Source organism: Thermobia domestica, chromosome 4 (genome assembly GCF_964235325.1).
Source record: "Thermobia domestica chromosome 4, izTheDome1.hap1.1, whole genome shotgun sequence".
NCBI classification, from domain to species: domain Eukaryota; kingdom Metazoa; phylum Arthropoda; class Insecta; order Zygentoma; family Lepismatidae; genus Thermobia; species Thermobia domestica.
The window spans coordinates 42548773-42567423 of record NC_137457.1 but is presented as its reverse complement, the minus strand read 5'-3'; the positions used below and the strand labels follow the sequence as shown (position 1 = coordinate 42567423).

The following is an 18651-nucleotide window of genomic DNA, read 5'->3' as shown; positions in this document are numbered from 1 at the left end:
TTAGCACCATTAGAACTTTTTTGGTGGATAGAGATTGTGTGCGTAGATTTTCTCGGGGTTTTCCCGTTTTCTCCAATTTTCTTCATACCACCATTTCATTAATTTCTCATCATCGCCATCTTCTTTAGCCTCGGTGCATAACCGTGACACATAGAACTAGATAAGACATCATTTCAAAACATCTGTGTAGTGGTGTTCTTCTTCTAAAACTAAAGAGAAATGTACAGATGGTGATCAGAAAAATGGATACACCTGAACGAAATTGCAACTTAAAAGATTAATACGGTGTCGGGCCACCTTTCGCCTTCAGAACCGTCTTGAGGCGACGTGGGATAGGGGCATAGAGATCGTGAATGGTAGCAAGTGGAATTTTATACCATTCCTCGTGCAGGGCATCGGCCAGTTCTGTGAGAGAGGATGGAGGTGTAAATCGTCGCCGGAGTCGTGTTTCTCAGACGAACCACAGATGTTCAATTATGTTGAGATCTGGGGATTAGGCGGGACAGGGGATGTGTTGAACTTGATCTCGATGTTCCTCAAACCACGTTGAAAGAGCGCCAGCTGTGTGAATGGGTGCATTATCATCCTGGAAGATGGCGTCATTGTCCGGGAACAACATTCGGACCATAGGATGCAAGTGGTCTCCTAAAATCAAGACATAATCGTTGGCAGTGATTGGTCAGCTAAGTGTGACCACAGGACACAATGAAACCATGATATTGCGGCCCACAGCATCACCGAGCCGCCGCCAGTTCCACAGTTGGGCGGAGACACTGCAGATAATAAGCTTCTTTAGGCGTTCTCCACACATAAACACGGCCCGTGGTTGGGAGTAGGGTGAAGGATGACTCATCCGACCATATCACGCGTTTCCAGTCCTCAGCGGTCCAAGTTGCATGGTCGCTCCACCATTTGCGGCGTGCGAAAGCGTTATGGTGCCTGATGAGTGGCTTGGCCCGTGCAACACGACCCCGTAAGTTCATGTCATATAATTCGCGGCGGACTGTGATTGTCGAAACAGGGTGCAGGAGGTGCTGATTGAGTTCCTCCGTCACTTTCTCCGCAGTGGCACGACGGTTCTGCGTGACAATGCGCTTTAATTCTCGGCGTGACCTGTCACTCATGATTTTCTTCCGCCCACTTTTCCGCTTCCCCGATGTGGTTTTCCCATGTGTTGTGTAGACTGTCATCACCTTCGACACTGTCCAACGCGACACACCTAACACAGTAGCCACTGCCGTCACACTCACTCCACATAACCGCGCACCAACAATTTACCCCCTTTGAAAATCTTAAAGGTCTCCCATTTTACACTACTTCCGTCTGCTGCATCCATTGGACACTGCTGTTCCACTGCGCCTGACGTAGTATGGAGACTGGCCTTACACACCACCACCAGCGGTCCGGCGCCAACCCATACATCCGACACCATTGCCAACCCATACATCTGACGTGTTGCCAACTACAAGTGTTTCTATTTTTCTGATCACCATCTGTAGTATTGAACATTGGTAATTCCGCACACCATAGGTGCCGACTACATAATTATGGCCTTGGCTCCCAGGATCAAGCATCCGTTAGAAATTTTTAGTATGTGCTTAAAAAATTAACTTCGAAATAACATTTTCATGACATTGACAAAAACTTAGTGTATGTGACCGCAAGTTTGATTCCATGGGCGGGTGCTTATATGTTGAGTAATTGTTAATCAATATAACTTTTAGCCTCCTCAGGTAAATAGCACACGAGGTTTGAGCGATATAACATTATACAACAATAAATAATCCATATTCAAAAGTGACAGTGATTTGGTACAGTTATTTCAAATAACTTGTAGTTTGATACCGTTATTTTGTGTTTGTAATGTAGATCAATAGTATTTGTATTAATTGAGTTTCTACAAAGAACATGGACAGTTGAATCGTTTTCAGTTTTTACTCAAATTATACTAAAATATTAAGAGGCTTGATTATAATCCTTGTTATTGTAATTTTTTCTATCTTTTTTTTGGCCAATATTGCTAACATACCATCATCAACATAGCTATTCTGCCATTATTTGCAGTTCTCTTGTTACAAATCAGAAGCATCGATATACGGTGGTTCTCTTCATCTTGATGTAGCAATTTCCTGTTTTAATACCTTCTTTGACTTCAGTATCCTTTGCTCCATCCCTCTCTTTCCTCCCTCCATACCCTCTAGCATATCCCTCGTAAAAAAATCCTCCTTAGCTAATGTCTCAACCAGTTCCTTTTTCTCCTTTTAATTACATCTAAAATTCTTCTTTTCTCCCCTACTGCAAGTAGACCATATTTCTAACACCTTCTCATTCGTTTTCGTTCAACTCAGCTAATTCTCCTTTTTTCGAAAACCTCCATTATTTTTTTCATCGCTTTTGCGTAATGTCCATGTTCCTGTACCATATAGCACATATCGGAATCAGTAAAATACAATCTCAATATTTGATTGGAAGTTTGTTCATTACAAAGATTAGCTAATCTTGGCTGAAAATTTAAAAAATCTGACGCCTTTAGAGTAAAAAATAATTTAGCAATTCATGTTGTTTCAGTAATCTGTGCCATCTTGATTTTCTTTCGTGTGTCTCCCCAATTTGGGAACGAGTGGAGTATTGAATCTGTTAAAAAATATAATAAGATTACCAAACGTGGTAACTTATCTTATAAGTAGTGAAGCGTGGAGACCCATTGAGAAAAAATAAAGGTTATCGCCTATGTTTTACACTATCATCATATTTACACGAAGGTAAACTATATTACATTTAGAAACATTCATTGTATTTCCGATAATATTGGCGCACTGTAGAATTTATTCAGAGTAAAATTTACCTATGAAAAGCATAAGATTTCTTAAAAGCAAGACTTGCAAGACTCTTGCCGCAAGACCAAGACCCAGACCAAGATAGGTGTGCAAGACCAAGACCAGGACCAAGGGTTCGAGCAAGACCAAGACCAAGACTGAGTGTCAAGACCAAGGCCAAGACCAAGACCGCCCTGGTCTTGGTCTTGGTCTTGGTCTTGCATTTGCTCATCACTATTCCTAGGCCAAGCATAACGACATAGGTCAATACCAGATTTCTTAGGGTTTTTCTACTGATACGTTGTACTTTTAAAATGATCAAACACGAGTTTTTCTGTCGTACCGTTTGCGATTTCTAGGGGTGGCAAAAGATTTTCTAGACACTGTGTATATTAATATATCTCGCACAGTATATGCATTCGGAAAGTTTTTATTAATTTTCTTAATAGGTGTCATTAGTGCGTTCAACTGGTGTATAAACCATCGTCACTTCGATATATATTCTCCCTCCCTTCCCTTGTTAGCGCAATCATACAATGGCATTTCTCGGACACTTTAACAAAATTAAGCATCGTCTCCATATCTAAGAAGATATTATGGTTTGGGTACAAAACCTCGAGGCCAGAACCTCGCAGCGACAACCTCGTGGACCAAAACCTCGCCTCCCAAAACCTCGCCTCCCAAAACCTCGCGGCCAAAAATCTTGCCGGGCCGAAACATCGCCTGGCCAAAACCTCACCGCCTAAAACCTCGCGGGACAAAAGCTCGCCTGGGCAAAACCTCGATTGACAAAAACCTCGCGCCCCAAAATATCGCCATACCCAAAATCTCGCCTGACCAAAATGTAAATGTTCCAACAGATGATAAGGATGATGACATAAATGACGCTGTTTCAGAGAAGTATCACGGGTATTTCACCAAGTCTCGTGATACCATATGAAAATTCTTTTCTGTATCAGAGGATTTCAATTTGAAGGTAAGGCGACAGGATGTTTGAAACTGGTTATAGGGAAAGAAAGTCTGGATAAGAAAAGTAATGACAACTAACGGAGGTAGTTTCGTGAACTTTGGAACATGCAAAAACTTAAAATTTTAACAAAAATCTAATAATATTTATGAAAATATGAAATAATATTAGTTTTTACGACGTCCCTTGATTATGTCCTGTAGTTTAAAGGAGACGTAGATGACCAGGATGAAGGAAGTGATCGAATAAAGAAAGTGTGAGAAAACGAGAATAACCCGAGAAAGCCCACGAACACGATGTTTTATATCTTCTTCTTCTTCTTATTATTATTATTATTTGTAATGAGGAATTGCATATTAAGGAACTCATTGGGTAAATTTCAAAGAAGAGTTTCATTCTCGGCGAGGTTTTGGCCACGCGATGTTTTGGGTGGCGAGATTTTGTCCCGCAAGGTTTTGGGCGGCGAGGTTTTGTCCACGGGAGGTTTTGGGTGGCGAGGTTTTGTCCACGCAAGGTTTTGGGTGGCGAGGTTTTGACCACGCAAGGTTTTGGTCCGACGAGATTTTGTCCCGCGAGGTTTTGGCCGGCGAGATTTTGTCTGGCGATGTTTCGGCCGCGTTGATTTTGTCCGTATCCCAGATATTATCCCCAACAACGATGTGCGTCTTTATTTCATCTAGAGCTTTTTTGCAAAAGTTAGGCTCATACCGACGTGATTCATTTGCTTAATCGAGAATAAATAAAAAAGTAATGAGTTTTCTTAGCATACTATAGAGCTATTCGCATGCATTCAAACACTCTCATTCAAAGCCCCTCACTTCAAAACACGTTTTTTTCAAGTACTTCTCTCATGCAACAATTACGTAAATTGTTCGAAAGACTTAGATATTTGTCTCCGGTGCTTTTCAACTTTAAGAGTGAATTTAAGATTACAAGCACGCATATTTTATATCTTTTCCTTTCAATTCTACAGATAGACAAAATCAACTTTGATTTCCAACTATTTTCAACACTTTCAGCACACTGCAACACAGTTGCTTTACAGTTATTTTCAGCACATGAGAAATCAATATAAATCTCACTGAATTACCAGACCATCTGTAAGAACTTCTTGAATATTACTGACAGGTTAATTATTCCTGCATTCTGTCAGATAAATAAGCATGTCCTAACACAATGGCAGCCACAGTGATTCTCGTGCTTACCATTCATGATGTTCAGTTTTACATTCGTTCTGTCTGTTATTTAAAACTTTCGTTCAGTAATGAGTTACACCACCTAGGTACTGCAGTAAGTGATAATCGAACATTTCTGCAGATTTCATAAAGAATTTTGAAGGAACGAGCAGAAGACTCTTCAAACTAACACAGGTGTTGATGGACAACGATTATCTAAATTTTATAGTATTTCACACTTCCATATGTTCTAGTTAGCTATACATAACCATACTTTACTTGCAATGTATAATCTCAAGTGTAATAAGGAAGAAACCTTCGAATATTTTTCAGCAAATTCATGGAACTCAGAACTGCAAACTTCGCATCTTCTCTGAAAGGAAACTTAGTATCATTAGTTTCAGATCTTTCTAAAAAAAAAAAAAAAATACATCCAACTGGCGTTCATACACTCTGACTGTAAAGGATCACTTCTTCTATTTGTGTTCTCATAATATCCTGATTGTAGTATTCAAAGTGTTCTATTCTAAATCCTAAGAGTATTGGTTTTGCATTTGGATAAGTGATTGATCAGTTTTCAGACTCAAAGGTAGTGTTGTTGAAGTCCAATAATATGTTGTGTCGGGAATCTGGAAAAATACTTGTTTACGATACAAGCAGATCAGATTTGCTTCTGTTACAACAAACGTTAGAGATCATTTACGTATTGTACTATTGTGAGATCGAAACAGTGTTAAATATATTTTGTTACAAAAATGACGTTATTAAAAACTATTCCAGAAAAAAATAGTTTCAATACCCATGGATTAAATCGGAATAGTTCATTTCATTCCTTTTGTAGAAAGTTAATCAAAACTATTTTGTAGTAATCGAGTTCTTTGCTAATAAATGTATGGGTAATAATAGTTTGAAACTATGATATAAAGAGACAATATACAACGTTATATTTTCATTTAATGTGAATAGGGGTCCAATTTTCAAAATATACGTACATTTATATAGCTAAATATGTTCAATATTAAGTCAATGTCAGGAGTCAATGTAACATACTTTTGTTTTATGTACTTATTTATTGTTTCACATTAGAGTTCGGTGTTTATTGCAGATCCAGACTATGATTACGTCCAGGCTCTTGCAGGCAACCCATGTAATACTATTATATGAGAAAAGTAATTCATTGAATGAAACACATTCTTAATTTTACATATACATGTAAATGAATGAAATAATAATTAAAGACAATAATTAATTATAAAGCGATGTATTTTTTATAATTCTTTCATATTTAGGTGAATTCCCGTACCTTGTGAGGCTTGAAATAGGGAACCCAAAGAACGACAAACTGTATCGTTGTGGAGGAATTTTAATCAGTCCATATTGGGTTATAACTGCAGGGCATTGTTTATATGGATATGAATTGCTTAAGGTCAGTGATCAGTCGGAAATTTTTAAATTATTTTAATGGATAGCATACGTTTTATCATCCTTTATTGAGATTATATTAAGATAATTCTAGTCTTAGCTATTCTGTACTTAGCTATTCTGGATTTTGATAGGTGTTCCTTACTATGGCAGTAAACCTAAAAGTTAAATCCTAAAATCTGAATCACATCTTTGTTATCAAAACTAAAATTTGTCTAATATTGTTTATGAAGCCGAGTAATACATTGAGTGTCTAATCTCTTTTTCTCTCTGTGTTATATTTCTTTCCTCTTCGATACTGAATCTATCTGAATAACACTAATAAGTGCATTCTTTGTTCAGAGTGCAGCAGCTACGGAAATCTCTTGAGATCTCCTCACGAACAAACTTACATTCCTATCATATGGCTCTTAGTTACGAAATTCGGTCTAATGTCAATCCAGGGATATAAGGAGAAGATACAAAATTTAAAGGTCAACAAATGAGATTTTGGTAGATATGTCGGACTGTAAAAATTACTGAACATTTCATTCCTCCTTAAGGGGGCTATTTTGCAAGACAAAGTATTATGCAATGAGCTTACATTCAGCCTCCTGTGTAATGAGTGTATATATTAAAAATTGCATGGTACTGTACCTAATAGTTTCGAAAAATCGGAAAACAAGCCCCTCTTAACCAATGAAACATATGTGTCCAGCCTGTAGATAGGGTCCAAAAGATATATATATATATTTATAAATATATATATATATATTTATATATATATATATATATAAATATAAATATATATATATATATATATTTATAAATATATATATATATATATATATTTATAAATATATATATATATATATATATATATATATAAATATATATATTTATATATTTATAAATATATAAATATATATATATATATATATATAAATATATATATATATTTATATATATATATACACATATATATATATATATATATATATATATATGTGTGTGTGTGTGTGTGTTTGTGTGTGATGAACATTCAAGTTTCAATGTGGTTTGGTGAAGCTAGTCGTTTTTGGATACAAGCTCATAACTGACTCTATGGATCGAATATGTCATACATTATTTTAAAAAATAAAATGGCACTTTCTTTAAACTCGAAGAAGGAATCTAAGTTCAAATTTCTTTTTTTCGAATTTTGAACGCATCTGAACGAATCACCCCCCCCCTTTCTGGATACATATTACAATGAAGTTATATTGACAAAACCGCATAATATTACCCTTTTCTTCCCACAATCATCATCCCATTTCAGCCCCAATTCACACTTCCATGGCTAGGGTGGGGTGAGTTTACACTTAAGCAGCTTCTAGAGAGAAACCAATAAACAGTTTACAAATGTAAGGAAAGCTACGGATCTCATAAACATATGGGCTGTTTTCGGTTTTTACGTGTTATCGACTTCCTAGTCTAACTTTCAACTCCGCTCCAATGGAGAATGTATTTAAAGTTAACCAGTATTCGGAGATTCATTATTCATTTCAGAGATCCCGAAAAGTATGAATTGGATACCAATATATGCGGTTCCCGAATACGTTTACATGTCAATCCAACCAAATCTCTTTTCACTCTTATAAAAATATAAGATACACTTTGTACGATACTTTGTCAGTATTACGAGTGTTACTTTTCATCACAACCACCTAGTAACAGACTTAATTCTAATAGTGGTCGTTCCGATATTTTAGTCAAATACTAGGAATTCATACGAAACATGAGCCACTAAGTATGATTCAGTTCAAAAAACATGTGACGTGTTAGGCAAAAACCATGTACGTACTAGACTCAACAATCTCAAATTGTGATAAATTATTTGGTGAACCTAATAAAGTTTTAAAAAATTACCAGCAGTGCGCCAAAAATATGATTTCCTTCTTCTGAAATTAAATCACACATTTCAATTTAACTGAATTAACAAATAGGAGACTGGGCACTACTACGAACTACAGTAAAAAACACTGAGTACGCTTTCTTTCTCTTCGACTTCAACAAAATTTACCAAAATGTGTTCCAGAATCCAAACAAATAGAAGTTGAAGTTTCGGAAACATTATGTCACATGTTCTCTTGTACATACTTTACTCTCTGATACAGAATGCAGCTTTAATAGCTTTGAGGAAGATATTAAAAATCTGTTACAAATATTGATTTTGCATATATGATATATTTCAAATGACGTATTGGAAACCTATTTCGACATAACTACTTCGCTTGTTTAACCCTTAAACGGCCAACGTGAGACCAATGGAATCATCGCGTATAATTTTGATCCACCTGAAATTTATTTCTTGTTCAATAGATGTCTCTTTATAGATATGCTATCGGTAGGTAATGTAAAGTGTGAATACAATTTGGAATTGAAAAAATATACGTTAGGGTAGGTTTTAAAAATATATTTCTAATTTCGTAACACAAAAGGCCAACATGAGTCCAATGGACTCATCACTAAATTGTTTCATATATTTGGGTTCCCAGTGGTAATATAGGTAAGTGTCTTTAAATTATTAATTATATGGCACATTTGTATCAGTTGATTCTTGTTGTGGTGCAGATTGTGGAACTGTTAGTGTATGTTAGTGCTATTGGAAGTGCAGAAATGCCTGCTTCTTCAAATATTGTATAAGTAAATCGCCAGTTGTGAAGGGATGAAGACTAAGACATTATGAGTAGTGAACTTGAAGATAGCGGAAGTATTTGGGAAAGTGAAGCATTAGAAGTTTCTGATACAATTAGTAATTCTGCGGTTGAAGATTTTGGAAATCGGTGCCAAAGTAATGAAAATATTTTATATGCAAAGGACAGAACCACGTGATATTTTGAACCCCCTTGACCACAGAAGACAAAATCTCAGATCATCATCAGGGGTAGTAAATAAGGTTCCTTTTTCCAAATAAAATAATCAAAGATCCCTTAGACGCTTTGTTATTATTTATTCAAGACGGTGGGAAGACTATCGTTCGGTATACTCATGAAGAAGCAACATGTAGAATCAGTGGAAGCCGGTCGAGAGAATTTAAGTATTTACTTGGACCTTTGTATACTACTGGTCGTCTCAAAGCCAAAGATCTAAACGTAGAACTGCTATTGGACAAAAACTATGGACCACCAATATTTCGCGGTGCTATGAGTAAAAACGGGTTCAAGTATTTGCGCACATTTATCTAATTTGATGACATAACAACAAGAAGTGACAGAAGAAATAAAGATAAACTGACGTCAATACGTGAAGTTTGGGAAGGAATGAACCAATGCTAGAAAAGCCACTATGACCTGGAGAAAATTTGAATGTTGATGAACAGCTTGTTCCATTCGTAGGTAGTGTCTATTTACGCAATATATGCCGTTGAAACCAGGTAAGTGTGGGATGAAGGTATGATGAATAGCAGATTCCAAAACACAATATCCTTTTGTGTGGTACACCTTACATTAGGAAAGAAAATATCAACCAAAAACTTGGGGCAAAAAGTGGTCTTGCATTTGGCGGAGTCTTATTCTCGGAGTAAAAAAATCACATGCGATAATTATTTCACACATTTTGGTCTTACACTAGTGGGAATGGTGAAGAACAAAAGACGTTCGTTCCACCCGAATTCTTATCAAACTGAAGGAAATAAGAAACCAATTGGCCCATGAATATTCATGGCAAAGAAAGACTAATATATAACCATTTACTTTTTATGAATAGGCTTGATGTATGAGCTGTTGCAGCCTATTCGTCTGGCGTACATTCCATCCTGATCGGAAGACTTTCAGAAAGGATATTCTTACTGCAATAGCAGGAAGTCTCATCCAGTCACATATTGGCAATAGACGTGCTGTAGGTCTTGACAAATCAATCCAGTCTGTGGCTGCCGAGTTTAAAACCATTGATATAGGCTAATGCATGTTTACTAACATAAGGTTAGAGAACGAAAGAAGAAAATATTTTTTACTTGTGTGATGCGCGAAAAGGACAATTACAAAGGCAAACATGCAGGACCTGCCAAAACTATGTGTGTTCTGAAAATTCGGTTGTTCTTAGATACTGAAAAAATGTAAATCAACAAACAAGTGAAACGAAGCATGTCCTTCAGTAGTTCCAGGAAATCACGAGAATATTCCAAACCAACAATTGAACAGCTCAATTCCAAAAGAGCCTAAGTCAAGAAAGTAAGCTTTTCAGGAGAGGATATTTTGTGTGAGTTTCCATCATTCTATTTCCTTGAAAGAAAAGTAATCTATGTAAAAGAAAATTTTAATTCTTACGTTTCGTAAGAAAACGGTGAAATTATCATCTATAGCAAGAGTTTTATAAGTGTTTGTAGGCATGAGTCACAAAATAACTTCAGAGAATGCTGTTGACTAAAGGCATTTTGGACAATAACTCAGTTTTCTTAGGCCTGCAACTAATTTGATTTATGTAGTTTTGCCATGAAAGCATGTTCAATATACAAAGATGCTGAAATAGAACTTAATATAACCAACGCCTCAAAATTGACAAAAATTGACTTACACTCTTTTGGAATCCACCCCTTCAATTGCATTACTTATAAAGTTTCTAATAACTTACAGTACTTTGAGAAAAGCGTTTCTTGAAACTCTAGTGGTTAGCAAAAGTTGTTTCTACTAAAATATATAATTACACTACCATTTAAACAATACAAGAAAAATAATTTTAATTTCCACGAAAAATTTACATCAGATGACAACACTGACCAGCTTGTAAAAGCTATAAAAATACGTGGTTGTTATACTTTCATGTTGAAACACTTAAAAGTATTACACGGAATTACACTCAATAACACAATATAAGATCTGATAACACGATATCAACAGTGAGAGTCCATTGGACTCATCTTGGCTGTTTATGTTAGGAAAATAGGTTGGCCGTTGTAGGGTTAAATATTCGTTAAAAATATGTGTGATGTAATTCTGTGATGTATCCTAGAAAGCCGTAAAATATCGGTACTCAATAAACTCAATAGAACATATGAACTGTTTATAAAATATTGTAATATTAGTGTTTCTTTGATTGAAAATTTAACAATTTACACTTATACAATTTGTTTTAAAACAAAGCGCGAAATTTCATACAATTTATATTAATAATGAAAATTTATAGTATATTCATCGAAGGATGAATTGTATAATACACTGTATACCTTATGCTTTATTACCTTGAAACACATTGATAAGCTTTGAAAAATTATACAAGACAATGTACTATGGTAAAACACTAATTTTGGAATGAGAAATGTTTTAACACAATCTACAATACCTCCATATTAATAATATTAACAGCGTTTGCAACCAAACATATCTATTTTCTTCAATGCCACTACCTCAGTTTTAGGGAAAACTTACAGTACTACAATAAAACCCGTCAGAAGAAAAGGCGTTAATATTATACAGGTATTGCATTCAATCATTTAGTATGTTCTCAATAAACATAAACCTTGAGTGATTTATTAATTTATAATTTATACATATTCCGGAAGTTAGAGAACGATACTCAAATGTTGACTGAGTATGTTCTTCAAAATGATCTATTTTGTGAAATCATTTTCAAAATAAATGCCTTTCCAAGCTGTTATAATCTTATGCGAATTGCTTTATTTACTTCAAATAACAGGCTATCACAGTTTTGTAATTCAAGCATTGTATCTAATTTAAACCAATACAATCATGTCTCGGTGTATTTTGGTATATCGAATTGTTCCAAACTGTATAAAGATAATTTCGATATTTGAAAACTATGGTGAATTAAATAAAATGCTACCAATAATGATTGTATTTTGAAATAAATCTTTTTCAGCAAATTAAATTTCCAATCCCTTATGATTTTTTTCCTATTACAGGAACATGCTACCATAGCATTCAAAAGAAACTTACTCTCGATACGAATTAACCAGTCCGTATTGCTTGAGTTTTCCTAGCGTAAAGTACTTCGAATTTGATCTATATCGATGTTTGTGCTGTTCTAGAATTTTGAGTGTGTAATGCTGAAAAGAAAAAGTGTATATTTTTTTACCATGTACAATTCAAATATCTAATAGCTTGATGTAGTATTATTTAAAAATATAACGTAGCTTCCCATTTTGTTGGTAACAGTGTTCGCTAACTGTTGTCTCAGAGCATGCCGAATCATTTTTCTCAATTGATGTTTCGAAATATCGAGTATCTCGTCACATATATAAAAACATATTTATGTGAGATATATTGTGTGTAATTTTTGTTTCAGATTGTAGCTGGAGAACACAATTTAGAAGAATCAGAGGGAACAAAACAAAATCTATATTCATCAGAGATATTTTTACATCCAAGCTATACTGTGTAAGTAAAGTTACACACGCTAACACACACAACCAGATACGAACATATAAATATGATTTGCCCTTTATTCTGACACGCCCTTGTAGTTTTGAATATAATAGACACGAAAGCACGAAATGTCATATCATCGGAGTATTGATATGTAGATATTGTTTAATTAACTGTGCGACACATAAAAAACATCAGTGTAGTTTACCCGTCATTAAGCTCTATTTCAAAATGAAGTATGGCAACCTGCCAATAAAACTGAAACTACAGTTTGTCACAATTCTCGGTATCGCGGTCAGAATGCTTCATGCATCTTTTAGTTACAATAATTAAAATGGAAACTAAATGTGACCTCGAGTGATTTAACCACAACTGATAGGACAAATCCTATAATAAATATATTATTGAAGCAAGCAAATTACAACCATGTATCATTCATACCAGCACACAATCTTAATACCTAATTTGAGTGAAGATGGGTCATTAGAGTAATAGATTTTATTTAAAGAAATTCCAAACAAATGTTCAATTAAAATATTTAATGCAATTCAGACTTCCTTCAAAACAATTATATCAAATGTCTAAGTACCAAATATCTTTAAACAAATCCTTAATAGACAATTAATTTCGAAGGTAGTGTTCTTAAATTTAATAGAGAAACATTTATTCAAACTATTTCAGTAAATTGTGCAAGGCAAATATCATTTACAGTAATATGGATCAATCACGAAGGGCAACACTGTCATTAAGCTCTATTTCAAAATGAAGTATGGCAACCTGCCAATAAAACTGAAACTACAGTTTGTCACAATTCTCGGTATCGCGGTCAGAATGCTTCATGCATCTTTTAGCTACAATAATTAAAATGGAAACTAAATGTGACCTCGAGTGATTTAACCACAACTGATGGGACAAATCCTCTAAAAAATATATTATTGAAGCAAGCAAATTACAACCATATATCATTCACACCATCACACAATCTTAATACCTAATTTGAGTGAAGATGGGTCATTAGAGTAATAGATTTTATTTAAAGAAATTCCAAACAAATGTTCAATTAAAATATTTAGTGCAATTCAGACTTCCTTCAAAACAATTATATCAAATGACTAAGTTCCAAATATCTTTAAACAAATCCTTAATAGGCAATTAATTTCGAAAGTAATGTTCTTAAATTTAATAGAGAAACATTTATTCAAACTATTTCAGTAAATTGTGCAAGGCAAATATCATTTAAAGTAATATGGATCAATCACGAAGGGCAACACTGTCAAAACTCTTACATTATCAAAATTTAAATATTAAATGTAATTCTATGATTCAGAAATACCAAAAGAAACAAAAACGTCAATTAATTTTGCTTACTATAAAAAAAGGTATCACGACTTTTTGAAGCAGCCTCGTATATTTGTTAACCATTTACTTCCTGAAAGTTTTATCTCGTTATTTCTGAATTTAAGTATTTGTGCTGTGATAGTGCTACTAAGATACGATTCAACTATTTACTAACCATACCACTAGTATTATTTACTTCAAAATTACCATAACTCAACAGAAAACAATAGTTACAGAAAACCAGAGGTAGTTACCATTCTCAGCTCCAGATCTTCTTGGGTCTTAGTGACTGCTCCATTACAATGCAGTCAAACCTGTCTATGTATGCCACCATCCGTTCCATTGAAAAGTGGCCAACTTAGAAAAATGGCCAACTTACAGAAAATAAGTGTGATTAGTGTAGTGTTAGAATAGGATTTCTAGTATTATTTAATTGTAAACTTTTAATAAGCAATACCACGACAGCTACTTTTAAATTATGTATATTGAGTAATCATAACAATACACAGTACTAGAAAAACGTACTGCAGTATATTTAATATATGTACCGTTTTCTTCCCGAAAATTTATCTGGTACACTGAATTATTTGAATGGAAAACACAATAACACAAACAACTATAAAATCGAAACATATGTACGCAGTTTATTCAAATTGAAAACAAGAAAACAAAATCATAAATTTAATAATTTATATGCAGTTTATACCATTTTTTCGGCAGTGACAAATATTTTTTGTAGATACATTTCGAAAAGTAGCATTGAGTTATTAAAGAACAAATTTATTCATGGTGGTTCATTCTAGGCGTAGATATTTCTTTTATTCTCTTTTGCATATATGAACATTCTAGTTTTGTAGTAAACACCTCTTCTTAATGAGCTTCAAGTGTTTTCCTTGGGGACAAAGATGTTTTGAGAAAATCTTAAGGGAATTCGTATTTCAAAACCTCCGCTACTTTTCGACAAGCAGTCACGTGCCAATAAATGAAAATTGAGAACGTTTAGATTTAACCTTGGAAACTTCTAAGTTCAACACTGAAGAAGGGAGCCGATATAGCTAATGGTTTTACCAAAACAGACAGGTAAACAAATACGTACAACCGTTTCCTGAATCCCTGTACGTGCTTTTTCTTATTCGCATTTGCCTTCACCACCTGTATGTCAGGGTAGTGTTCTGGCCATTGACCTCCAAGCACAAATCGCGGGAATCTATGCTTGTCTCTCTCCAGTAACAAATTTAATATTTGGTGCTCATATAGGAATACGAAAGATTTAAGAAAAATAACAAAACGTACTCGCGTGGCCAAGATACGCAGGTAAATTTGTCATTATCAACATAGGATAAACATTGCTTCAAAGCGGCCAACCTACAGAGTAATAAGTAACGAATGTCTTATGGAAATATGTAGGTTCAAGACGAATCAGGCCAAGATAAGTAGGTGGCCAACTTAGAGAGGTAGCCAATTTGACAGGTTTTACTGTACAATACAATACAGTGCAGTGCAGTGCACTCGACAAATTTCAATCAATTCAAAATTTAAAAATAAGTTAATACGGACGGACAATATGTTCTGTTTTTAATCAAATTTTTTAACCATTCATTTTATTTCAAATTATGATTCGAGATCTATTCGAGATATCCCAGAAAACTAAAATAACAGTTACACTTAACAGCACTTAATTAGATAATTAGCTAACTAATGAAATTTTTCCTAATTAACGGCACTGTAAGATTATTAAGCCGTTCCCACACACGGAATAATCTTTTATAATTTACATTAGTTCCCTAGTAACTGTTAAACTTTTAAGAAAGGAAACCCAAATTAATTAAATCCGATCTTAATTAGGGTTAAAGGCAATTGACTTTATTTTACTAAATTTAGTCCTTCAATAAGTATCACCACGTCCTTACACACGATTTGGTTTTTAAATTTACCGACTTTCTAAATGAACAAAAACTCAACTAATTAGGAATTTAAATTACCATTAATTAAGAAAATTATTCAATAATGAACAACACAAGTTAAGGAAATCCTTCTCGTATTAGTTACCACGTGTGTATGCAATTTACGGGTTGAATTTTAACTCTTGATTTTACCTTTTATTTCTCCCCCTTTTACAGTTGCCCTGTTAAATTTCTTGTTAGGCGTCCAATGGCACAAAGAAAGCAAGATAATCACTAGACATACTGACGCATTACAGGTTTTCCGTCTCTTACATAACGACATTTGCAAAGTTTGATATTTCTCAGCGTTTATAAAGTTTCCATACTGAAGTCTTTTTAAAAGAAGTTGACCTTTTTAATTTCATATCATTCACTTGACAAATATTCTTCTATAGCACTAACTTCACGACACTTGACAAAAGGAAAATACAAGTAACCTTGACACTTGTTAAAATGATTCAACGTTAAAGAATTTAATTAAACCCATAAATTAAATTAAGCCTTTTAAAAATGTGTTATTTAGCACTAAGTTTAGAAACACAATTATAATTAAGGCACTTTTTCACAATATAATAAGAGTCACCGTTAATTCGAAGACTTCGACCACGTTTTTTACTTTTCTTCTTTCTAAAAAGAACTTTCGGCGCGAAGTAATTTAGGTCATTCACTGGAGTCCAACCCGTATTGGCTCAGTAAACTACGAAGCAGTTATGAGACGCAGCGGATCAGAATGGCATATATGAGAGTATGACTATTGCTATTGCGCAGGGCCTGACTCATTAGATACGTCATTTGGGAAGACTGCGCTCAACTGAAGTAGTTGCGAATGTTAAAAGGGAGTTTGACTCTCTGCCGCATTACAAGAGTTGCTATGATAACATATAGACATATATACATCATTTTAACGCTTTTTTAACGAACTTTACAATAAAACTAATATCAAATCAGAATAGCAAGGTACAACAAAATACTTCTTCAAAAACATTTTTTAACCTTTTTTAATTTTAAAAAAGAAAAGAATGACTTAACGTATTTTCATAAGAAATATATTTTTAAAAAACGTAAAAATTTTGCAATCGTTTCAAACACTACCTCCTTGTTAAATATAAAATTTTGAAGCAGAACGAAATTTCATATTCAAGATACAAGTTTCGTATCAACTGTACATTACTTTAGTATTTTATATCTTTCTTTTAACAAAATTTCTGAAAAGTCCTTTCTTATCTATTTTTATTACTTCATATATTTTCTATTTTCATTTCCGATTTCGCGTCACTCTTGTGTAGAATTTCCATTCCACAGTTTGATTCTACATTCCACTCAGATGTACACCAATTCTCTAAGTCTGGGTTTTAGAATAGCAAGCCAGATAAGGTATCCAAATTTCCGAAAGTTTGACAGAAATTTCCATTTGAGACCATAAAGCATTTTATAGAAGGCGTTAACGAACATCAGATATCTAAAGAGAAAGCACATATCAATACAAGAAAATACAAAAGGCAATTTAAAAATATAGACGGAAACGTTAATTCAAGTATGATATTGCGCCTGTAAAGATACACAAGTTTAATTGCAGAATGATAACAAGGTCTTCGAATTTTTCCCTTTCACATGTAGTTTAATTTATTCAGATATAACATTTTATCTATCAATTACACTTGAAGTACTCTAACACTAAGCTAATGCATGATTTACAAATGAAATCTTAATGAACATGAAATAAAATGAACATGAAACGACTATGATCACATCAAGCTAAATTTAGTATGACTTAATATCCTACACTAAACAAATTCTAAACCTAACTCAAATCTAAATAATTTTAACCTAGTATTACATTACTAATTAAAATTAAACCCTTTCCGGATCCTGGCTTTTTGGGCTATTTTTTAGTCTTTCAGTCAAGCTGCTACTGTATCGTCACTATTTATCCTAGGATCATGGTTCATACCTCATTCTCTTCCGAATAGAGCTGGCTTTCGAACGGCATCACTTGCATGCTCATACCAGAAGCGTGAAAATATGTCAAAGTTAAATTTCGGAGGGAAAAAATTGTTTCTCGAACTTTGGCCCCCTCCTGTGATCGTAGCCATCAAAAAAAAATCTGATAAATAGTACTTGGTATAGTGAATGTGTGTTTCAAATTTCAAGTTTCTATTTTGAATAGTAAGGGCGGGATATTTTTATCAAAAATTCCCACAATGTCCCAAAGTACGATAAAACACTATGATCTCAGGGAAAAATATTCCTGAGACATCCCTAATTACCCTAGGACTAAAATCCGCCAATCATCCTCTCCAGAATAGAACTGTCTTTCAGGGGGTACCATTCACATGTCTCCATCATGTATCTAAGGCGGGAAATGCTTGAAAAAAGGGACTTTTGGGGGCAAATTATCCCTTTTCTTCAACTTCTGCCTCTCTGGACCACCCTGTTTTTACGCACAAATAAAAAAAATTCTGGTAAATACTACTCCGTGGACTGAATATTTGTGCAAAAGTTCAATCTTCTACTTGAAAAAATAGGCCCGCCAGAAAAAAAATCCCTACCATGCCCCACTTTTACTCTATACAGAAGTATATTTGGATAAAAATTCACTGAGACGGCCCTAATTACCCTAGAATAATAATTCGACCGTCGTTCTCTTCA

General features: G+C 34.2%; 1 protein-coding gene across 1 annotated transcript in view; it reads left to right on the top strand.

Moving 5' to 3' along the window:
* The window catches only part of LOC145683304 (brachyurin-like), a 550784-nt gene that overhangs the window by 255914 nt on the left and 276219 nt on the right, over positions 1 to 18651 (top strand). The window contains exons 4-5 of the mRNA XM_081754666.1: positions 6248 to 6384; positions 12642 to 12733. Of these exons, the coding sequence (XP_081610792.1) occupies positions 6248 to 6384; positions 12642 to 12733 (229 nt within the window). The remainder of the gene's footprint in view (positions 1 to 6247; positions 6385 to 12641; positions 12734 to 18651) is intronic.